At 48.3% G+C, this 25244-nt stretch overlaps 1 protein-coding gene across 1 annotated transcript in view; it reads right to left on the bottom strand.

The window, feature by feature from the left end:
* The window catches only part of stxbp4 (syntaxin binding protein 4), a 119639-nt gene that overhangs the window by 9430 nt on the left and 84965 nt on the right, over positions 1-25244 (bottom strand). Inside the window, exon 20 of the mRNA XM_052033315.1 lies at positions 22946-23094. Within this exon, the coding sequence (XP_051889275.1) occupies positions 22946-23094 (149 nt within the window). The remainder of the gene's footprint in view (positions 1-22945; positions 23095-25244) is intronic.

Here is a 25244-nt window from a genome sequence, read left to right as displayed (position 1 = left end):
CAGATCCTGACTGATTCATTCACATCACAGAACTCACTCTTCCATTCCACTGGAGAGCAGCTCAGATAGAGGAGGGTCAGTAGTGAGATACAGAGACACAATGGAGGGAATATAGAGGGGGAGTGTGACATAAAGGAGTAATGGTAGGATACAGAGGAGGGAAAATGGTGGGATGCAGAGAGAATTACAGGCACTTTTTGAATGCAGTTGTTGTTGCCGGGAAGGTGATTTCTTGCTTATGACGGCACTGAGAAAGCTGCAGAGGAGATTTATGGGGATGTTGTGAGGGTGAAGAATTCTGCTCACGAGAGATTGGATGTTTCCTCTTAAGTGTATTCGATTCTGAGAAAACTAGGGAAATGTTAAACTTTCCTCAGCAAAGTGGTAACTAACCAAGGAACATGCAGTGGAGGTAATTGTTGGAAGGATTAGAGGGGAGTTGAGAACAATTCTTTCACCCAGCGTGTGCTGGGGGTCTGACAGGGTGGTGGAGGCAGAAGCCTTATCGCACTGAGGAAGCCCCAACGTGAAGTGCTGAAACCCAGGGGGCGAGGGACCATGGGAGGTGGGATCATTTCCAACAAATCTCTTTGGTCAGCACGCGATGGGCTGAAAGGCCTCCTAGTGTGCTGTTAACGTCAAAGGTGATTTGCAAAGGGGGTGCTTGCTGCATATTCTGGGTGCCAAGATGTTCCTGGTCTATACCTGTGTGGTAGGAGCACCACTGGGGGGAGAACCTACGTGGGAGACTCTACGGGATTTTCACGACACACCAAGCCACCATTGGGCCCACTGAGTCTATGCTGGTTTTCGCTACCATCCCATTCTCTGACTTACTAAACGTGCCCATCGACTCTCCCCCCCGATTCTCCTGTCACGCACACCAGGGGCTCAGGAGCCACGTCTTCGAGGGGTGGGAGGAAACTGGAGGAAACGCACAGGGTCGCAGGGAGAGACGGCACACACTGAAATAAGGATCAAACCCGGTCCTCGGAATGGTGAAGCAGCAGCACTGTGCTGCCCCTTGTTCCCCTAACCCAGGAACTCATTCAATCCCCGTCTTCCACCGTTATCATCCCCAGCAACAGTTACTTCCTACATCGCAGGATAAGGGTCACTGAGACATATTCACAGAGTATTTGATGGGTGTGAACAGGGTGAGTGAGTGGTTTCAGCAGTTCAGGTTGACAATAACACAGTCTGACAGAAACATTGTATGTCATATTTATAGGATAAATCCACAGCACTGGAGGGAACTGCTAAATGTCAGGAGCTGCAGGAAGCCCTGAGCAATAAAACTCCACAGCTACAGAGAGGAGGAAGGAATGACATCTCTACACTACCAGCTCACAAACTGCTCAACATTTCCTTCTCAGAGTCACTGAAAGATCCGGGATGCAAACAGGCCCTTTCACCCACTGAGTCCACACCCACCATCAATCACCCAGTTTTACAATAATCCTGGATATCCAAGAGACTGCAGATGCTGGAATCTGGAACAAAAACCAAACTGCTGGAGGAGTGGAGGTAGTGGGATGGTCAATGTTTCAGGGTGAGACCCTTCACCTGGACTGATCCTGATGCAGGCTCTCGACCCCGAACGTCTACCATCCCTCTGCCTCCACAGACGCTGCTCAACCCAGAGTCCCTTCAACAGTTTGCTTTACTCGTTAACACTAATCCTACCCTACGTATATTCTCCCCACAATCCCATCAACTTGCTCCCCACTCAGAATCTGCCACTCACCCACACACTAGGGGCAAGTTACAGCAGCCAGCTAACCTATTAAACCACATGAACAAGTTGGGCCGAAGGGCCTGTTTGCATGTTGTATTACTCTATGACTCCATGTCTTTGGCATGCGGGAGGAAACCCACACAGTCATAGGAAGAACACGCAAACTCCACACAGACAGCATCCGAGGTCAGGATTGAACCTGGGTCGTTGGTACTGAGAGACAGGGGCTTCACCCGCTCCACATTGTGCCTTTGCTGTTTGTGTTATATCATTCCCTTCTGCCAGCCCTACAAGCTGCAATCCTCTGACTCAGAGATAAAAACAAAAATGCAGTGGACCAGGCAGCATCCGTGGAGAGGGAAAAGGTTGATGAGCTTTCATCAGAACTTGAACAAGTTACAAAAGAAGCATGCTTTACGTTGCAGAGAGGGGCAGGGGTGTGGAGAACTAAGGGAGTGTCTGCGAACTTGAACAAGTTACAAAAGAAGCATGCTTTACGTTGCAGAGAGGGGCAGGGGTGTGGAGAACTAAGAGAGTGTCTGCAACAGGATGGGGACTAGGTGAAAGAGTTAATACAGATGGTGATAGTGCTGAGTCAGAGGTTGTTAATTGAAGTTGCTCGGTCTGCAGGAGGTTTAAATACAGAGAGATGACGGAGATCAAAGGGTTCGGGTTAAAAAAAATTGCTGAAACTGTACAGTTGCTGAAAGCTAATACGAACGAGTATGCTGGGAATACGCTGCAGGTCAGGCAGCAACCACAGCGATAGAAAAAAATGAGTTAATGTTTAAACAATGTGCTGGAGGAACTCAGCGGGTTAAGTAGCATCTGTGGGGGGGAAAGAAATTGTCGACGTTCCAGGATGGGTGTGGGCTTTCGATCTGAAACATTAACAACTCCTTTCCTCCCACAGGTGCTGCTCGACCTGCTGAGTTCCTCCTGCAGACTATGTGTTGCTCCTGATTCCAGAATCTGCCGTCTCCTGTGTCTCCTGAGTTAATGTTACAGTTTGATGATGTTTCACAGAAGCGTTCTGAGCTGACATAAAGTGATTATCTGAAACTGTTGAATTCGGTGTTGATTCCTGTAACTACCTGGTCAGAAGGTGAGATCCTTGAATTCTGGACTCTGTGTGTCCCTGGTTTGCTTTACTCCAACATAATCACCTGTGCCTTCAGCTGCCAAGACCCTGAACTACGGGAATCTCTCCTCAACTACACCCCTGCTCTGTTAGTGTGCTGCTTGAAGCCCACCTCTTTGACTAAGCCTTTGTGTCCTAATATTTTTCTATCTAGCTCTGTAGAGTTTTGATTGGGATCCCAGTTATTGAGCTGTGGAGGGTGCCTTTTCCCACAGCACTGATGGCTTTCTTTTAATATTCAAGGAGGAATTTTAACACATATCCAGGAACTGCAATGGAAGGCATTATTTTTGGGAAATTTGGATGCATTTTTGAAAAATGTTTACAAGGAACTAGGAATTATCTGGGACAATGGGATTACTTTTAGACTTCTACACTTAGAACCAGGATAAGAAACAATGAGATAAATGTCTTTGCAACAACAAAATGTGAATAGGTAGTGCCTTTAAAGTGGTGGCCACAGAAGCATCATCAAATAAAATTCTTTTGATGCAGCAAATCACCAAAAAAATTAATCATCCAATCATTAATTATAAGGTCTTGTGCATCAATTAAGAAAATAAACTGCACATCAAAGCAATCGATGCAGATGAGCTGTTCTAGATTCTACCTCAATCTGGTTTTAATATCTCAGCTGGCGATGAACAAGATATACGTTTGCAGGATTTTCTGTTTCCAATGTTTAGATTGCATCTGCGGTTTATTAATAAAGGAGCTCAGTGTTAAATTAGCAGATCATCAGGGAGTTTGTCATTGATTGAGGAGATTGGCAGCTGACCCTTCTACACCCCACTTCCTGCTTTTAACTGATACTGCAACTTTCCATTCTAAATGTGCATTTTGCTGCTTGTTATCGATTGAACAAAAAATATTAGAGTATTATTATTTAATTAATTTAGTGCTGACTTAATCAAAACAGCAAGAGTCAGCTATCCCCCGCTGAAGAACGCATTACTGAGGATGCTTCACTTCATAATCTCACAGAGTAATTGCCACGGCAAACTCTGTTCCCCAGTCACTGAGTCTATCCCTCTGAATCGGAACCAGGTCTTAAACCAGGCAATGCATTTGTCCCTGAGTGCAGACCTCACATATGATGGAAGTTGTAGAGGTGGGGAAGGATGTGGGGCTGGAGATGGCTGCAGAGATAAGGAAGGTGTAGGACCTATGAACTACCAGAGAGATGGGGAAGGTTACAGAGACAGGGAGGGGTGTAGGGTCTGGGACCAGTGACAGGGATAGGGAGGGGTGTAGGGATAGGGAGGGGTGTAGGGTCTGGGAACGGTTACAGGGATAGGGAGGGGTGTAGGGTCTGGGAACGGTTACAGGGATAGGGAGGGGTGTAGGGTCTGGGAACGGTGACAGGGATAGGGAGGGGTGCAGGGATAGGGAGGGGTGACAGGGATAGGGAGGGGTGTAGGGTCTGGGATCGGTTACAGGGATAGGGAGGGGTGTAGGGTCTGGGATCGGTTACAGGGATAGGGAGGGGTGTAGGGTCTGGGATCGGTTACAGGGATAGGGAGGGGTGTAGGGTCTGGGAACGGTTACAGGGATAGGGAGGGGTGTAGGGTCTGGGAATGGTTACAGGGACAGAGAGGGGTGTAGGGTCTGGGAATGGTTACAGGGATAGGGAGGGGTGTAGGGTCTGGGAACGGTTACAGGGACAGAGAGGGGTGTAGGGTCTGGGAACGGTTACAGGGATAGGGAGGGGTGTAGGGTCTGGGAACGGTTACAGGGATAGGGAGGGGTGTAGGGTCTGGGAACGGTTACAGGGATAGGGAGGGGTGTAGGGTCTGGGAACGGTGACAGGGATAGGGAGGGGTGTAGGGTCTGGGAACGGTTACAGGGACAGGGAGGGGTGTAGGTGCTGGGATCGGTCAGGGCGATAAGGACGGGTAACACTTTGGAGGGATTTGGACGGGAAACATGCTGCACACTGGATAAATGCTACAGTGTGATAAATAGCTGAAGCTGAAGTGCCTCCAGATATCTCGGCATCTCTATTTATAGAGAGAGGGAGACACAGGATAGTTGGATCTATTATCTGGCATGGATTAACTCAGCTGTGCAGCTTGCAGCTTCTGCCAGAACAGTTGTTGATGCAACCAGAGTGGAAAGTTCCTTGCGGGCCAGTACTGGGTCCACAGTGTTGTCTCCCTCACTCACCTCCCTGCCCTCTCTGGGAAGGTGCTCTGGACACTCACGTTTCAGTGAGAAACTGTGCCAACATCTGGAGAAGGAACTCCTCCAGTGTGCTCAAAGGAAGCGGCCAAGGCTCCCAGCGGCAGACCAGGATTATCAGCAGGCACTCTGCGAGCTGGCTGGCTGACATGTCAGTGGAGCAGCCAGCATCACCATTCTTACCCTCACGAGGTCTGGCCTCCCTCCAAGTGCTCGTCGCCACTGTACCTGGTACAGTACCACTGTGGGTAAGTCACTGGGCTAATACCTCAGAGCTCTGGACCAATGGCCCAAACTCACAAGTTCAAAAATCAGAGCCCAGGAACTTAAATTTGGTTAATGAAATAAATCTGGAATAGAAAGCTTGCCCCGGTAATGGTGACCTTCTGCATAGTTGTAGAAACCCATCACCTTCACTAATGCCCGATATGGAAGGAAATTTGCCGTACTGCGCTGCCGTCATTGACTGGAATAACCAGCATGGTTCTGAGCTCCAGAGCAGTCACTGCTGACCCAGGAACAAACTCTACCCCAGGAACCTCTTGCATGGGCAAGAATCAATCTGCCTTCTTGGCTGTTGCAAAGGACCCCAGGCAAACTGTCAAGGAAGGGCTGTGTTGTTATCCTAATTATCATAGAGTCTAACAGCACGGACACAGGCCCTTCAGCCCAACTCACCGATGCTGACCAAGGTGCTCCCTAAGCTCCTCCCATGTACCTGAGTTTGGTCCACATCCGTCCAAACATTCCCTTACCACGTACCTGCCCAAGCGTCTTATAAATGTTGTTATTTAATATTTAAACTTTTAATGTTTAAATATTGTTATATCCTTCAACATTAGTCATGGACTTGATCTGGATGTCACTGTGTTGCTGTTTGTGGGAGCTTGCTGTGCACTAATTGGTTGCTGGGCTTCCTAGCACTCGAAGGCAAATACACTGCAGAAGTATTTCACTGGCTGTGAGGTGCTTTGGGATGTGCTGAAAAGGATGGTCCATGGGCAGTGGACCATCACCCTCCTGCCCCTGCCCGTCACCCTCCCTCCCCCATCTTCCAACTCCACCCCTCTCCCTCCTCCCACCTGGCTCCATCTGCCTGTCATCCTTCACCCCTCCTTGATCCACCAATCACCTCTGGCCCCCGCCTCACCCCTCGCCCTCTCCTCTTCATACTGGCCGTCTCCCCTCCCCGCTCTCAGTCCTGATGCAGGGTCTCGACCTGAACCGTCGAGAATTCCTCCCATTCCCCCCCCCCACCACAGAAGCTGCTCGACTGGCTAAGTTCCTCCAGCAGAAGATCTGTTGCTTGTGAGCTTCAGTCCCCTCCTGCCCAGAGGGCTGTGGATGTCTGGGTCTCAGTAGATTCAACACTGACATTGTTGGGCACCACGGGAGTTGAGTGACATGAGGATCGGCAGTAAGGTGGAGGGTAGATAGAAGATCTGCCTCAACCTTTAGAACTTGCTAGCAGGTTTGAGGGGCTGAATGTCCTACTCCTGCTTATATTTCTTCTGCTTTGCTTTGCTGCCAGACTGATCCACCAGGGGAAGCCAGCCTCACCCTGAATATTCGAAGGAAGCTGCCTGACAGTGGCTCAACTGCATAGAAGAACTCAATACAATAATAAATGGGAAATCAGTGAGGGAGAACGTAGAACAGTGCAGCACAGGAACAGGCCCTTCGGCCCATCATCTCTGTGCTGACTGTGATGCCAATTTGAACTAATCCCATCTGCCTGCACAAAGTCTATATCCCTCCTGTTCATGTGCCTGTCTAAATGCCTCTCAAGCATTGTATCTGCCTCCACCACCTCCCCTGGCAGCCCACTGCAGGCACCCACCACTCTCTGTGTAAAAAACTTGCCTCACACAACTCTTTAAATTTTCCCCCTCTCACCTTAAACCTATGCCCTCTTGTATTTGACATTCCCACCCTGGGAAATTGGTCTTTAACTAGTCACCAATATGCACAGAAGTCTGGGCTGCTGGTGAACAGAACTCTCACACACATAGTAATTCACCAAAACTGAATCACGGTCCCACTGAGTGAGACAAGAGGTGAGTGACGATACGGAGAGCCTGATAATTGTGTACATATTACAAGATAGTAAACTGTACGGGGAATCATGGACAGTGGAGGACCCGACAAGTGTAATACTACATTGCTAGGTTAGGCAGATGGCACCAGTAATTATACAGTTCCTGGTACAAGCTGTCCTATCGATCCTGAAAAACCTGCCAACAGCATGTGGTCTCTTCCTCAATCTTTCTGCCACATTGCTACACCTCACCTCCAGCCAGCTTTCTGCTGGAGAGGAACGTCTCCACTAGACAAATGCAAGCTGTTCAACCTATGCTATCTCCAGTCCAGAACCAAAGTCACCCCAACTTCAGTGATTGTGCTGCAGTACACAGACAACATTGGTGTACATGCACACTTGACGGCCGATCTCCAGGTCATCTTCGACTCCTTCACTGAAGCACACAAGGGAATGGGCTGCTTAACATCTGCAAAACAAAGCTCCTTCTCCCAACCTGCTCCCACGGCACAGCGCCCTCCCACAATAAAGGTTCACGGAGACAGAAGATGCTGGAAACACTCAGCACGACAGGCCACATCTGTGGGAAGAGAAACAGCTAACGTTTCAGGTTAAAGACCTTTCATCTCTGAACAAGACCCTTGTTCACGGAGAGACCATGGAAACGTGAACCACTTCCCATACCTTGGAAGCCATCGATAGCAGACACTGATGACCAAAACCAGTGCGCATTTGCTGTCTGGGGAAATGGGTGTCTGAAGATCAAACTGGGCATAAAATTCAAGGTTGACTGGGCAATGGTGACCTCTGAGACTTGGACTACCTACAGTGGGCACGTCAAGGCTCTGGAGAGATACTACTAATGGCGACACAAGAGACTTCAGATGCTGGAATCTGGAGCAACAAACAATCTGCTGGAAGAACCTAGCAATTCGAGCAGTGTCTGTGGGAGGAAAGGAACTGTCGACGTTTCAGGTCGAGATCCTGCACCAGGACTCAAGTGGTAACCACTAATGGTAATTGGTTTATTAGGGCAGGCATGGTAGTGTAGTGGTCAGCGTAACTCTATTACAGCGCCAGCGACCTGGGTTCAATTCTGGCCGCTGTCTGTAAGGAGCTTGTACGTTCTCCCCGTCTCTGTGTGGGTTTCCTCTGGGTGCTCTGGTTTCCTCCCACATTCCAAAGACTTGCAGGTTAGGAAGTTGTGGGCGTGCTATGTTGCACCAGAAGCATGGCGACACTTGCGGGTTGACCCCAGAACACTCTACGTAAAAGATGCATTTCACTGAGTGTTTCAATGTACATGTGACTAATAAAGATATCTTATCTTATCACACGTACAGAGATACAGTGGAAAGCTTTTGTCTGCGTGCCATCCAGACAGATCATTCCATACAAGATTACATTGAGGTAGTACAGAAGGGAAAAAAACAGAATGCAGAATACAGTGTTACAGCTACAGAGGAAGTGCAGTGCAGGCAGACAATAAGGTGCAAGGGCCACAACAAGGTAGTTTGGGAGATCAAGGGTTCACATTTATTGTACAAGGGGTCTGTTCAAGAGTCTTGTAACAATGGGATAAAAGCTGTCCTGGTAGTATGTGTACTCAAGCCTTTGTATCTTCTGCCTGATGGGAGGGGGGAGAAGAGACAATGTCCGGGTGGGTGGGGTCGTTGATTATGTTGGCTGCTTTCCTGAGGCAGCAGGAAGTGTAGACAGAATCCGTGGAGCGGAGGCTGGTTTCTGTGATAGACTGGGCCGTGGCCACAACTCCCTGCAATTTCTTGCTGTCTTGGGCAAAGCAGTTTTTATACCAAACTGTGATGTACCAGATAGGATGCTTTCTATGGTGCATCTGTAAAAATTGATGACGGTCACTGGGGACATGGCAAATTTCCTGAGCCTTCTGAGGGAGTAGAGGGGTTCTTTGCAAAATCCTCCATATCCACTGGCAGGATGTGAGCCATCATCCCCCGTACTGAGGCCCCAATTACATTACGTTGGCTCCATTGGGTAGGCCTCATTACTTCAATGGCAAACACCAGCCTCCGAAAGCAGGTACCCAGTCACGAGAAGAGTTTACCAGGAGGACGACAGAGGAAAAGGCTCCTTGAAAAAAGTGCAGCGTCCCTACCGACTGCCCAAGGCTGCTCGGAGCGGAGAAACATGTGGAATGGCAATGAGAACCTCAAATCCATTCACAAGATCATGTGAAAGGGAAGCAGGAGTTGACCACTGACCACCCTCGTCTCCAACCTGTCATTCAATGGCTGATCCTCTATCTCGATGCCGCTATCTTGGACTAACTCATTCTTCCCTTAATTCCCCTAATACCCAAATCGTCGGGAGTAAGCTGGGGCCCGGCGTAGGCAGTGGAAGGAATACACCCACCCTTCCTGTAACACCCCCTGTTCCACCTGGGTCAGAGTCTTCAGATCTCCCACTGGCCTCGTCAGCTACCTCAGAGACCACTGGGGTGGATTCAAAGCAAGTCACCCTCCAACCCAAGGGGCTGCTGAAGATAAGTCCCGGAGAAATGAAGATCAGATAGCCATGGCAGTACAAAAGAGTAACCAGAGATGGGAGGGGAAGATGAACTTAAGCTGACTAATTACAACCATTCAAAACAAACAGAGTGACGAACATTACAACAAGGAAGGCGTTAGAGCGCGAGTGAATGAGACAGCAACAGGGAGATTAAAAAATACTTAACCTGCAGAATAAATGGCAGCCCCATGTCACATCAATCCCAGGTCATAGACAAGGGAGTGGTGATGTAATATGCAGAGTACGTAAAAGTTCAGAGTGTGGTAATACAGCAGTTATGGCACTGACGGGGACAACTGTGAGTGTAGTGGGGCATTACCGAGTGTGGAAATACAGGAACTATGACTGTACAAAGACAGTGACAGTGTCTGTACCTCTCCCAGTCAGCTCCGCACTAACGGATCAAACATGGGGCTTTACCGCTGCATCCTAGGTAAGCAGCTTTACCTGAACTTCAAACATCTTTACTCTGTACCTAACGTATCCGCTCCCCGCCTTTACAGTGTTTAACAGGACAGTGCAGAGGGAGCTTCACTCTGCATCTAACTGCCCTGGGAGCGTTTGAATGCAACAGTGCAGAGAGAGAAATAGTCTGTGTCCAACCTTTATTCCCACTTATTCCCAGAAAGCACTTTGCACTAACATAACAGGTACCAAAGTGAAAAGTATTGCTGGATGATAAATGTAGATAGCTTCACAAATGCCCCAGTAACTGCTGGACAGATCCATCAAATGTCAGACAGCAGATTACATTGCCATGGGTGATGATTGGGACTCTCTCTGGTCACCAGGTGATGTGTAATCTCCTGTGAGAGTTGAAATAGAGAAAAAACCCAAGGCCACTTTGGAGAAATAAATGTACCACATGCTGACTACACCACAGTGTCACTTTTTTTTGAAGCCACTCAGTGTGTACTTGTGCAGGGATTCACTTGACCCTAAAAGAGGGTTTATCCCAAATGACATTCACACGAAAAGCAACAAAGCTTAAAGGAAAGATGGGCTAAACGTGGAGCAGGCACAATCCTTATATAATCTGCAGAAAAAGGCCACAGATTTCCGGATCACTGGAACCTCAGCGTCAGTGAGTGCCAAAGGCTCTTCAAGCTGCTGTTAGCCCAGCTCTGGCTGATGGCCTTCCACTCACATCATTAGCAAGCCAGAGCTTGGATGGAGTGTGACAGAGATCGGTTCGGTCCACTCACTGGTCCAAAGGGATGTCGGAACCTGCACAGAGGTTAACGTGACAGCTGTCAGGGGACGTGGTTCCAGGCTGAGATCCAAGGATATCAAACTGGTTGGGGAGGGGACTGGAATTATTGCATGGAGTTCGGATGAAGGTGAGGAGCGTTTGATGTCCCTGGGCCTGTACGCAATGGAGTTCAGGGAAGGATGAGGGGGGGGATCTCATTGAAGCCCACCAGAAACTGAAAGGCCTGGATAGAGAGGATGTTTCCATCAGTGAGAGAGTCTAGGATCCGAGGGCATAGCCTCAGAATAAAAGGACATCCCTTTAGAACAGAGATGAGGAATTTCTTCTGGGTGGTGAATCTGTGGAGGCCAAGTCATTGGGTGTATTGAAGGCAGAGATTGATAGGTTCTTGACTGGTAAGGGGGTTAAAGTTTACGGGGAGAAGGCAGGAGAATGAGGTTGAAAAAACAAAATCAGCCATGATTGAATGGCGGAGCAGACTTGATGGGCTGAATGTCTTAATTCTGCTCCTACATTTTATGGTCTTAGAGTCTACCTTCATCCCTCTTTGAGAAAGAGTTCCAAAGATTCATGGCCCTCTGACGGAAAACAACTGGCAAAGTTTTAAATGGGTGACGCCTTACTTTTAAACAGTGACCTATAGTTCTAAATTCCCACAAGAGGAAACATCCTCCCCACATCCATCCTGTTCAGACCCCTCAGGACCTTATAACATTACAATTGTTCCCTCTCATTCTTCTGAACTGCAGCAGATACAACACGACCCTGTCCAATCTTTACTCATCAGACAACTCCCAATTATCAGGCCAGTAAATCTTCTCTGAACTGCTTCCAACACATTAACGTCCTTCCTTGGATAAAGAAAGAGTCCCTCTGCCTCCTGTGCAGCCCATTAAACCACTGAGCCTTCTCAGCAGGTGACTCTTTCAACATGGTCACTGTGTTTGTCTTGATTTCTGTAAGGCAAGAGTCTGACGTGAGTGGAGTACGGATAGATTAACTGTTCCAGTAGCCAAGGTCAATCAGTGGTACCGAGACCCGCTAGGGAATCATCCAGCCGAGGATTCAGCCCTGCATTGTGACCTGTTGCCCTGTCTCCTATCAAGAATTATATTACAGCACACTCAGAAACCAGCAGGGCAGCAGATCCACACAGGCAAATGGATTGCTGTGATTATTAAATGGGAAAGAATAATTATGTGAACAAACCCCTGGAGACTGGAGCAAGACAAGAAAGGTTTGATTTTAATTAAACCAAAATCCATCTGATAATAAAATCAAAGTGTTGGTTTTCCTACCAGAGTGTATCTTGTCATTGTACGACTGACAGACCCCACAAATTGCACGCTAGTTGGAAAATCACAGTCTGACGGTGCAGCGCTGTTACTGTGTCACAGACAACACATGTGATGATGCGCTCAGAACCATTCTGTGCATAGTTCAGGTGTCAAACTGACCGTGTATCAGATGATCACCTCGCATCAGGAGGCTGAAAATGAAAAAAAAACTGCAAGTGTTGGAAATCTGAACTAAAATCAGAAGATTCAGGAAACACTCAGCAGGTCAAGCAGCATTGGTGGAGAGAAAAACAGAGTGGCATTTGAGGTCAGAGATCCTTTGGTAGAATCAGGAAAGAGAGAAGGCAAGTTAGTTTCAGTTGCAGGGAGGGTGGGGAAGGGATAGATAGGACAAAAGTAATTTTTCTGATAGGGTGAGGCCAGGGTTGCCATGGGGATAAGCTGGCAATGAAATCATCTGGTTAATAGGTTAATGAGGGCAGTTATACAGAGATATCAGGATGCTGGACTGGTGCCAGAAATCACCAAGAATGCAACAACACCCAAACACTTCACCTCTCCAGTTGCAATTGCTTGGTGGGCAAAGATTCCACATCATGAAAGAAGGACTTGTGTACCGTCAAATCTAAGGCAGCGGGCATGGGTGGATCACACTTAGCTTAGATCTCTCACACACACACACACACACACACACACACACACACACACACACACACACACACACACACACACACACACACACACACACACACACACAGAGTGGTGGGTACCTGGAACAGGCTGCCAGGGGAGGTGGTGGAAGCAGATACAATGCAACGTTTAAGGGGTATTTGGACAGGCACATGAACCAGCAGAGAAGGGAGGGATATGGACCATGTGCAGACAACTGGGATTAGTTTAATGAGGCATCATGGTTGGCACAAACATCATGGGGCAAAGGGCTTGTTCTCGTGGTTACTGTCCTGTGTTCTATAGTTTCTCATGTGGTACGTCACAGCTAACCTTGACCGTTATGCTCTCAGTATCTGAGAATAAATACGGTAAGTACACATCACTGTGTGCCTGTGTGGACTGTAACACTGACTTCCCACTTAGCCACTGACAATGCCCAGACGTATCTGTGGAAGTGCTGCATCAACTCGAAGGCTACTCCAACAGCACTCCCCAAACCCACACCCTATACCACCAAGAACTAGAGCTTCAGACACATGGGAACACTGCCACTGCGGGCTCCTTTCCAAGTTGTACGCCATCCCAATTCAGAAATATATTGCCACACCTTCATTGTGACTGGGTCTAACTCCTGGAACTCCCTCCCCGACAGCATTGTGGAAGAACCTTCACCACACATGCTTCAAGAAGGTACTTCAGCATCACTTTCCCTTTGGTCAATGAATGCTAACCAACCATGCTCGCACCAACCACAGCAAATCAATTCGTTTTCTATACTGGCTGCCCCTGGTGACGAAGGGCTTCTGTTTTCACAGACGTCCATAAGTCGATTTTGTCCATAAGTTGGACAACACACAAAAATCACTGGATATGGTAGCCACACCCCCACAGTATTGAAATGAATGACATCAAGAGCACCAAGGCTGAGCAGAAAGAACAATTACTAAAAGTGAAGAGATTCAGATTCATATTAGTTTGTCATATCCACTAGTGTGCAATGAAACTCCTTGCTCACATGCAAGAGGGAGAGGAAGCTAGTTCTGCCATTTGGGGAAACGTGAGGAATGAACGTGTGCGTTATTTTGAATTTAATATTACGGGAGCTCGTTTGAATGTAGGGATGTCCACACGTTGGGATTCTTTACCATAGCTAAAGCACAATCAAAAGTAAAGGGTTGTAAGTGTTTGGAAATCTTCTTCAAAGGCTGGTGGAAGCAGAGTGAGTACTTTTAAGGCAGAGGTAGGGAGAGTTCTGAACCGAAAACACTGCATTTGCTGGAAAACTAAAATAAAAACAGAGAATGCTGGAAACACTCAGCAGGTCAGGCTGCATCTGTGGGAAGAGAAACTTAGTGAATGTTTCAGGTCCAAGATCCTGGGACCTTCAGTCAGAACTGGGGGAGAGAGTGATAAAATAGGGCAGTTTTAAGTTACAGGCGAGGTGGTGGGAGGGACAGATAGGAAAAGGGAACATCTGACAAAGAGTGAGGCTAGGTAAAATGGGTTAATGGGGGCAGTTAGAGGTGATTACCAGCTCCATCACGGGCACAACCCTCCCCACCATTGAGGATATCTTCAAGAGGCGTTGCCTCAAGAAGGCGGCATCCATCATTAAGGACCCTCACCAGCCGGGACGTGCCCTCTTGTCGTTACTACCAATGGGGAGGAGGTACAGGAGCCTGAAGACCCACACTCAATGTTTCAGGAACAGCTTCTACCCCTCTGCCATCAGAGTTCTGAACGGTCCACGAACACCACCTCATTATTGCTTTTTATTTGTACTATTTATTTGTTTTGCAATTTATAGTAATTTTTATGTCTTACACTGTACTGCTGCCGCAAAACAACACATTTCACGTCATATGTCAGTGATATAAACGCAATTCGGATTCCACCTCTTTGCCTGTGTTAGACTTCTCAAAAGCCTGGGGGAGAAGGGTTACCACAGCTAGGTGGGAGGCAGATATGAGGTCACAATCTGATCAGCTATTACCTTATTAAAATGCAGAGTGGATCCGAGGTGGCAAGACCTACTGCTCACAATTCATACATTTGTAGACCCTTGGGTCAAATAAATTAGAACAGGAAAAGGACAGAGCTGCATCTCAGACCGGATGAGGGGTCTCGACCCGAAACGTCGACTGTCTATTTCCCCCCACAGATACTGCCTGACCCACTGCGTTTCTCCAACATCTCGTGTGTTGCATCTCTGCAGCAGCTTTCAGAAGCTCGACACCCAAAGTGCTTTACAGCTAAGTGACCACCTTCCTAAAGTGTAGCCACAGATGGAACGCCAGAAATACCATCAACAGTTTGTGCTCAGCAAGCTCCCAAAATCAATGATGAAGCAGCAGCAGCTGATCTGTTTGGTGATGTTGGTTGGGGAATAAGTGGAGGCCAGGAGGGTGGAGGGAACTCCCCTCCTCTTCGTCACAATAGAGGCCAGGAGGTCACCTTGTTCACTGAGCGAGCAGTCTAATCTCACTTCCAAAAGCAGCACTTCCCTAACCACTCCCCTGCTGACAGTGCAGCAGTCCCTCTGCACTGGTCCTCCCTCAGTACCACCCCTCCCACAGTGTGACCCTCCCTCAGTACTGCCCCTCCCACAGTGTGACCCTCCCTCAGTGCTGCCCCTCCCACAGTGTGACCCTCCCTCAGTACTGCCCCTCCCACAGTGTGACCCTCCCTCAGTGCTGCCCCTCCCACAGTGTGACACTCCCTCAGTACTGCCCCTCCCACAGTGTGACACTCCCTCAGTACTGCCCCTCCTGCAGTGTGATGCTCCCTCAGTACCACCCCTCCCACAGTGTGACCCTCCCTCAGTACTGCCCCTCCCACAGTGTGACACTCCCTCAGTGCTGCCCCTCCCACAGTGTGATGCTCCCTCAGTGCTGCCCCTCCCACAGTGTGATGCTCCCTCAGTACTGCCCCTCCTGCAGTGTGATGCTCCCTCAGTACTGCCCCTCCCACAGTGTGACACTCCCTCAGTACTGCCCCTCCTGCAGTGTGATGCTCCCTCAGTACTGCCCCTCCCACAGTGTGACACTCCCTCAGTGCTGCCCCTCCCACAGTGTGACACTCCCTCAGTGCTGCCCCTCCCACAGTGTGACCCTCCCTCAGTACTGCCCCTCCCACAGTGTGACACTCCCTCAGTACTGCCCCTCCTGCAGTGTGATGCTCCCTCAGTACTGTCCTTATTTTGTTAATATAAACGTTTATTAACTAAAAGCACTACAAGAGGACAACCAGTGCCAATACACTACAACTAATACAGAAGAGAAGAAAATATACTAAATAGCTACATAACTGCAGCGAAATAATACGAACGAAACACCCGCGAAATGCACATGCAACACAGCAGAGAAAAACAACCGCTAAACGCACCCGCAAGAATCACATTCTCACCGTCCATGACACATGCAATCCCGAGGGGCCCACCGAGCGCGGAACTCAACCAGGGTGCCCACGGAGACCACGTGCTCCCTCTCCAAGGACACCCGCACGCGCACTTAAGCGCGGAAGACGGGCAGGCAGGCCGACCGGACAGAACCCTCAGTCGCCCGCCACCGCGACCTGTGGATGGTCAGCTTCCCACAGTGTGGCACTCCCTCAGTATCGCCCCTCCCACAGTACAGCACTGGAGTGTCAGTGTGGATCATGTGCACAACTGTCTGAACGCACATCCAACTGCCAGAGGAGCCACTGTTCACGGATCCACCCTGACGACAGTGGGGGCAGAGTGGGGCAGCACGAAAGCTGCTGCTGCAGTAAGTCATATCAGAAGCTGGGAAGGGAGGGTAGCAAGGTAGGATTGATGGATCAGTTGACAAGAAGGTGTGGGAATTGGATCAGCCAGAGAAAGCTCTCGAGGCAGGTACAAAAATGACATTTGGACAGGTACACGGATAGGAAGGGTTCAGAGGGATATGGGCCAAACACAGGCAAGTGGGACTAGCTCAGGAAGGCACCTTGGTCAGCATGGATGAGTTGGGTTGAAGGACCTGTTTCCGTGCTGTATGACTCTATGACTAATTGCTTTTCCCAGAAAAGAGAGGAATTGCCAGCTTTAGTCAGCAGCAGCTCCCTCACCATAACCTCCAAACCACCTGGCTGCGAGTTCGAGCCCCTCTCCGGAGGTTTGAGCCCAGTTTGGCCACGATACTGTGGGAATGCTGCAGAGCCTGGGAACCCATCCCTCAGGCAAACTACTCACAGGAGGCTCTCTCCGTCTGTTTAGCCAATGCTAACGTGGATCCAACATTGGCCGTACAATGAAACGTTGTTACGACGCTGACAGATGGGATTGGAAGCCTGATTGTCACAGAAAACCGGAGAGGTTTTTTGGTGTACTTCTCTTGCCGAGCCCAGCTCTTAATCTGGGAGTGCAAGCAGCTCACCCTGTGTGGTCCAGTTGCTGTTAGACAGCAGCAGTGTTAGGGCTCACAGCCCACATGCCTCGCCGAGCTGACAGGCCTTTTCCCTGGAGGATGCCCTTCTCTGGTAAATCTAATCACTCCATGTTCCCAACAGTGGGGTTGGGGCATCTGTCTGTGACTATAATGGAAGTCGCTGCCAGATGAGCAAACAGCTCTCTCCTTCCACCCCTGTCTGCCCACATTTCCCAGTTGTAGTCATGGAACGTGATGCTATCTTCTGGATTGACTTTGGTTGCTGTCTTGCCCATTCTCAGATTCCGACTTAAAGGAGAGGGCTAGCTCAGGGGGGGATAAAGGCAGGGGAGACTGCGGATGTTGGAATCTGGAGAGAGAAACAAGCTGCTGGAGAGACTCAGCGGGTCAGGCAGCATCTGTGGAGGATGTAAGGCCTCGACCTGAAACATCCACCATCCCTTTGCCTCTGCAGATGCTGCTCGAGTTCCTCCAGCTGTTAGTTTTTGGCTCAGGACAGAATGCGTTGTGTTTAGCAGCACCCCTCCGTGCCTCTGGTTCGCTCTCCTAAAACTGCTGCAGTTTTCACGAAAATCCTGCAGCCCGCAGTCCATCTTGCTCGCTTCAATAGTTCCTTCCCTTAACTCTTTCACAGGATGCGGATGCCACTGGCACAGTCGGCTGTCCCTAATTTTGCCTGTACTACCTTGGCAGGCCATTACAGATGTCAACTGACAGTCGACCTCAGTGCCAAGGGTCTGCAGTTGTACACAGATCACATCCGGCAACATCAGTGGATTTCTTTCTCTGAAGTGCACCAGAGGAGGTCTCATGACACACTGCCAGTTTCCTAGATCCACATTTCTGGTACTGGCTTCTAATTCCAGGTTAATTAATGAACCAAATTTAAGTTCCCCCTCTCTATGGTGGACTTGAACTCATGTCTCCAGATCACTGGTGCAGATCCAGTACGGAACCATTATTTTGGGGATAAGAATTATATTAAGTGAAAAATTAAAATGATACAAATAAATGCTGCTGTATCTTAACTATTCACAGACTTCTGTGGAGCAGGCGGTCCTGTAGCTGAATGGGTCTATGTCAGACTCAGGGGAAGAACATCTGAGCAGGCCAGCTAAGGTTAGGTCTGCTTGTCCATGGAACAGGGTCAAAGCTCAGGGATCAAACTAAGAGGTAAAGTTCTGGTGTGTGAAACCGAAGGAGTGAATGGCTTTATACTGGCTGTCTACCATAGAGTCATATACCACAGAAACAGGCCCTTCGGCCCAACTGGTCCATGCCGACCAAGATTCCCATCTAAGCTAGTCCCATTTGCCTGCGTTTGGCCCATTTCCCTCGAAACCTTTCCTATCCATGTGCCTGTCCAAGTACCTTTTTAAATGTTGTTAGTGTACCTGCCTCAACCACTTCCTCTGGCAGCTCGTTCCATACACTCACCACCCTCTGGGTGAAAAAGTTGCTCTTCAGGTTCCTATTAAACCTCTCCTCTCTCGCTTTAAACCTTTCAGTCCAGATGAAGTGAGGGTAGGACCAATTAGGGATAGAGGAGGAAACGTGTGCCTGGAGTCGGAGGAGGTAGGGGAGGTCCTTAATAAAGTCCTTAAAGACTTTGATGTTTGTGAGGACAGCGTAAAACAGGCTGAGCAAGTTGAAAGGGTTGTTAAGAAGACGTATGGAGCGTTGGCCTTCATTAGTCAGGGGAATGAGTTCAAGAGCCGCGAGGTAATGTTGCAGCTCTATCGAACCTTGGTTAGACCACGCTTGGAATATTGTGTTCAGTTCTGGTCGCTTCATTATAGGAAGGATGTGGAAGCTTTAGAGAGGGTGCAGAGGAGATTTACCAGGATGCTGCCTGGATTGGAGAGCATGTCTTATGAGGATAGGTTGAGTGAGCTAGGGCTTTTCTCTTTGGAGAGAAGGAGGATGAGAGGCGACTTGATAGAGGTGTACAAGATGATAAGAGGCATAGATCGAGTGGACAGTTAGAAACTTTTTCTCAGGGTGGAAATGGCTAACATGAGGGGACATAATTTTAAGGTGACTGGAGGAAAGTACAGGGGGGATGTCAGAGGTAAGTTTTTTTTTAAACAGAGTGTGGTGGGTGTGTGGAACACTGCCAGGGGTGCTGGTGGAGGCAGATACACTAGGGACATTTAAGAAACTCTTAGATAGGCACATGAATGATAGAGGAATGGGGGGGGGGGCTATGTGGGAGGGAAGGGTTAGATAGATCTTAGAGTAGGTTAAAAGGTCAGCATGACATCGTGGGCCAAAGGGCCTGTACCGTGCTGTAATGTTCTATGTTCTATGTCTCAACCTGAAATGTCAACTGTCCATTTCCCTGACCTACTGAGTTCCTCCAGCAGTTTGTTTTTTGCTCCAGATTCCAGCATCTGACGTCTCTTGTGTCTACAAAAGGCAGTGCTGATGGTGTTTCTGTGTCTCATCTCAATTTACTTACAAAGGACGGCCAGGGATTATTCCCTTGCACAGTGCTGATGATGGAAAACATCCTTATCTATCTGATTTCCAACCTTCACTGAGTGTCCACGTCTAACTGAATCACACTAAGCCATAACTGGCAGCGTATCGAGGGTGAATACACCACAATATTGCAACCATGCCTCTGCACGTCTACTTAGAATACAGTAATCCAGGGAAAAATAACCAAGCTCCAAATTTCTCTGGCTTCTGAGTTTGTTTCTAATCTCATGAACAGACTCTTGACAGAGCTTCATAAAAGAGCTATTAGACCAAACACTATGTCTCAGAGCAATCCAGCCAGCTCACAAGGCTCATTTAAGTGTCTGGCAGCTTGCTGACCTCAGTCATGACTACAAGATGTTACTGCCAGCACTGGCAGAGAACAGTGTGCTGGCGCCTAGTGTGAACAACCTCCGCAGTGTGAAACCGTGACACTGGTCCACAGTTAACGAGACACACACAGCAGAAACTTCCCAGGACAGAACCATTCAAACCAAAACTTGTCAGTCTTCACAATGATGGACTGGGGTGTGAAGAGTTTTGGCCGGTGGGATGTGGGGGGAAACAGGGAACAATGGATATTCCAGTATGGCAGGAACAAGTGATGGGCTGGAGTGGTGGTTATGGATGGATAGGCACCAGCGGGAGTGGCTCTCACTCAGAGCAAAGCCAGAAGCAGCAGCATTGAGTTGTTCTCTCTGGAGCGGCAGAGGCTGAGGGGAGACCTGATAGAAGTTCATATGAGAGGCATAGATAGAGTAGGCAGCTGGTATCTTTTTCCCAGGGTTGAAATGTCTAGTACTAGAAGGCATGCATTTAAGGAGAGAGGGGGGGTAAGTTCAAAGGAGATGTGTGGGGCAGTTTTATTTTTACAGAGAGAGTCGTGGGTGCCTGGAATGCCCTGCCAGGGGTGATGGTGAACTACAATAGAGGCGTTTAAGAGGCTCATAGATCAGCACATGAATGTGCAGAGAACGGAGGGATATGAATCTTGTGTAGTTAGGTGTTTAAATTACTAGTTTAATTAGTTAGGCACAACACCGTGGGCCGAAGGGCCTGTTCCTGTGCAGTATTATTCTCCGTTCTATGAACTGCTCAAGGTTTCCAGTCTATAGTCAGAGAGTCATTACAGCACAGGAGGAGGCCATTGTGTTCACGGTTCATGCTGGGCACTTTCAGAGCATCCAGTCTGGCCTGTTCCCCTATCCCTGCAACCCTGCAAGTTCATTCCCCTCAAGGACTGATCCAACTTACCTCTGAAATCATTGGTTGTCGCTGCTTCCATGACTCTCCAGGTCATTATCACTCAGTGCGTCAGAGATCTCCCTCACATCTCCTGCATCTCTCTGAAAACCTTAATCTGTGTCGCCCAGTCCTTTGTACCATCAGTTTATGGGAACAGCTTTGCGTTGTCTACCTTATCTAAACCTGTCACCATTGTGGCCACCTCTGTCAAATCTCGCTCAACCTTCTTTGCTCCAAGGAGAACAAGCCCATCTTCTCCAGTCTAACCCTGGAGCTGAAACCACTCATTGAAGAACCACTCTGGTAAATCTCTTCTGCGCCCTCACCAGGACTCTTCACATCCTCCCCACGGTATGCTGATAAGAACTAGATATACCAGTCTTGTTATGTTTAACAAAGCTTTATAAAGGTTCAGCATGACTTCCCTGCCTTTGTCCTCAGTATCTATGAAGCCAAGATCCCATGTGCTTTTTTAATTTCTCTCTCTGTATGTTCTGCCACCTTCAGAGACCCAGACACATAAACCCCCCAACCTCTCTCTTTATGCAGAACAGTGCCGTTAAGCTTACATCTCTTCTGTCAGAATGCATCATGTCACCCCTCGCTAGTATAGTCCATCTGCCACTTGTCCACCCACTCTGCCAGCCCAGGTCCTGTTACTGTTCATTGGCATCTTCCTCAGTGTGCTACACCTCTGAATTTGGCCTTATTAGCAGCTTTTGACATTTTATTTTGCATTCCAATATCCAATATAAACAAAAGTACGATCACAGCTCCAACCCTTGAGGAATTCCATGATCTATAGTATTCCGATATGAGAAACACTTACCTCGACTCACTGTTTTGTACCCTGAAGCTAATGGCATCATAGGGAGAGAGACAGGCCCTTCGGCCCATCAGTGCGTCCTTAAGCTAATGGCATCATAGCATCGGCCCATCAATTCCATACTGACTGTCGAGCACCCATATTTACACTGATCCTATCCTAACCTATTTTATTAACCCCCCCCCCCCATTCTGATCCACTCACCCCCAGATTCTATCACTCACTTACACACTGGGGGCCATTCACAGTGGTCAATTTTTGGGATGTGGGAGGAAACTGGAGCACCTGTGGGAAACCCACGCAGTCACAGGGAGAGCGTGCAAACTCCACACAGAGAGCACCGGAGATCAGAATTGAACCCAGGCCACTAAGAGAAGTTTATAAATTTCAAAGAGACCACACCTCACTCATCTCACCTAGGGAGAATGAACACGCATCCTGAGCAACCTTCCCAGGGCAAGCTCCTCATACCGGGAATCAACCAGTGAACCTTCGTTGCCTACCCAAGTGGGATGTTGTTTGGTTTAAGGTTTGCGCTGCAGTGAGAATTTTCCTTTTATTCTCCCTTATTTACCTTCACAAACAGAGCTGTGATAGGTGAATTAGATGGTGGGACCTGTGGACAGATGCCCCCACTGGCACAGTTACAAGGTCAAGGGCAAGGGAACCGTACTGATGGCTACACATCAATGCAGACCAGTTCCTGCAGACATCTGTTCCCCTCAAGCCTTCTCATCCTGATCTGCCTCTGACTGCATCACTCACTCCTCCCTTCGCTCTTGCCAAGGCATCCACACTGGCTAAAAAGGCTTCGCCTGATCTCCTGTATGGATTTCTGGCTGGTATTCTTCATTACTAGCCTCCAGCTTCACTCTTCTCACACATACAAACACTTTCTGTGCCCACTCTTTCGGATAATTTTAAAGGACTCTGCTGAGTCAGCCCTCAACCTCTGCTTTTCAAGAGAACCAGTCTTTCCTTTCCTAATGGGTGTAACCTTTCTCTCTATATTTAGGCACAATAACAAATAAAATATTCATGACTACGTTATATTTATGACTCCTAGCTATGGACTGCTCCAATTAGTGCCAACTGAACCTAGCACTTTAACACAGAACTGGAGCTGAGCAATAATTGCTGTCTGGTTACTTACAGTCAGCCTCGATGATGGAGCGGACAGATTTGGCCAGCTCCTTGGCATCTGTCGAGAGCGAAGCCATCGTTCTGGGACCACCGTGGCCAAACCGAGCAAGGAAGTTCTGAGATGAGGGCGGCCCTGAAAATCTTCTGGCACCGGTCGCACTGACCACATGGAGGAAGTGAGAGAGGGACCCAACATTAATGTCCATGCTGTGACCAACCTCCGCACCACCACCACCCACCCCCACACTAAAAAAGAGGCTGTTTGGATCCAAAGGAAAAGTACAACAGAACTGAATAAACATTTCATCAAAAGAAGAGGCAAGGTGAGGTGGACAATACAATTCCGAGATAAAACATCTGGAGCAGTGTGATAGAGTCAGAAAGCGATGCAGCATGAAACAGGCCCTTCTGCCCATCGACCCTGCACGGACCATCAACCACCCATTTCCACTAATCCTACATTAATTCCACATTTTATTCTCCTCACATTCCCATCAAATCCCTCCAGATTCTACCACTCACCTGTTATCCGCTCGGACCAATTAGCCTACTGGAATGTGCCTCCCTGGGATGTGGGAGGAAACTGGAGCACCTGGAGGAAACCCATGCGGTCACAGGGAGAACGTGCAAGCTCCATGCAGACAGCAGGTCAGGATCAAACCCAGGCCTCTGATGCTGGGAGGCAGCGTCTCTACCAGCTGCACCTCTGTGTGTTTGCTTCTGGCCTTACCCTTTCCGATGAAAAGGCTTTACAGAGGGATTGACTAAAATGAGAACGGGGATGAGGGACTATAGATGTGGGGATAGACTTTGGATGTTTGGAGCAGAGATGGTTGTGCGGGGATCTGCTAAGAAATATTTAAACTCATGAAAGGTACGGATGGAGCAGATTGAGAGAAACTGTTCCCATTGGGTGAGAGGATATGGAATGAAGTTGATTGGCAGAAGAACCAAAAGTGGTACGAGAGAAAATGTTTCGACACAGTGAGTGGTTGGGGTCTGAAATGCTTCATCAGGAGTGGAAGTGGGGGCAGATTCAACTGTAGTGTTCAAAGACTATTGAACGGTCCCCTTATACGATGGGATGGACTCTGACCTCACAATCTACCTTGTTGTGACCTTGCACTTTATTGCACTGCACTTTCTCTGTAGCTGTGACACTTTACTCTGCACTGTTATTGTTTTTACCTGTACTACATCTATGCACTCTGTACTAACTCAATGTAACTGCTCTGTGTAATGAATTGACCTGTATGACCGATATGCAAGACAAGTTTTTCACTGTAGCTCGGTACATGTGACAATAATAAACCAATACCAACACTAAAAGGGAGCTGGATCCTTATCTGGATGGGAAGAAGTCGGAGGGATATGGAGAGAGGTGTGGGACTAGCTGGATTCCTCTTATAGAAGACTGAGAGTTAACCTTATTCAAACATACAAGATCCTAGTGGGGCTTGACAGTTGGATTTGAGATGTTTTGATGGTTAGTGGGAGAGTCACGAACAAGGGGATATAGCTGCAAAATATGGAGCCACTCATTTAAAACTGAGGTGCATCAAATTTTTTTCTCTCAGAGAGTGGTAAATCCCAGGAATCCTCTGTCCCTGAGGAAGGTGGAGGCCAGATCATTTGATATATTTATCCATCTCCACCTTAAATATGAAGATCAAGGAATAGAGGGTTATGGCACAGAAGAGGAGTTGAGGCCAACATTTGGAATTGATTTGGAAAAGCCTGGCCAAATTAGGGACAGTCAGCATGGCCTTGTGCAGGGTCGGTCATTCCTTACTAACTTCATTGAGTTTTGAGGAGGTGATGAAGGTGATCAACGAAGGTAGAGCTGTGGAGGTTGTCTCTGTGGATTTTAGTAAGGCATTTGACAAGGTCCCTCATGGGAGGCTCATCCAGAAGATTAAGATGCATGGGATCAACAGTTTGGATTCGGAATAGGTTTGCCCTTAGAAGACAGAGGGTAGTGGTTGATGGGACTTATTCTGACTGGAGGTCCATGACTAGTAGTGTTCTGCAGGGATCCATACTGGGACCTCCGCTGTTTGTGATGTATATAACTTACTAACCCACCCATCCACATTTTCGTCCAAGTCACCAAGATTGGTGGTGTTGTGGATAGTGTAGAAGATTGCCAAAGGATACAGCAGTTGCAGATATGGGCGGAGAAATGGCAGATGGTTTTTAATCCGGCCAAGATTGAGGTGTTGCACTTTGGGAGATCAAATGTCAAGGGAAAGTACATAGTTAATGGCAGGACCCTTGATGTACAGAGGGATTTTGGGGTCCAAGTCCAT

Source organism: Pristis pectinata, chromosome 18, assembly GCF_009764475.1.
Source record: "Pristis pectinata isolate sPriPec2 chromosome 18, sPriPec2.1.pri, whole genome shotgun sequence".
Lineage (NCBI taxonomy): Eukaryota > Metazoa > Chordata > Chondrichthyes > Rhinopristiformes > Pristidae > Pristis > Pristis pectinata.
Note: the sequence above shows the minus strand (reverse complement) of the source record. Positions and strands in the feature narration are given on the sequence as shown.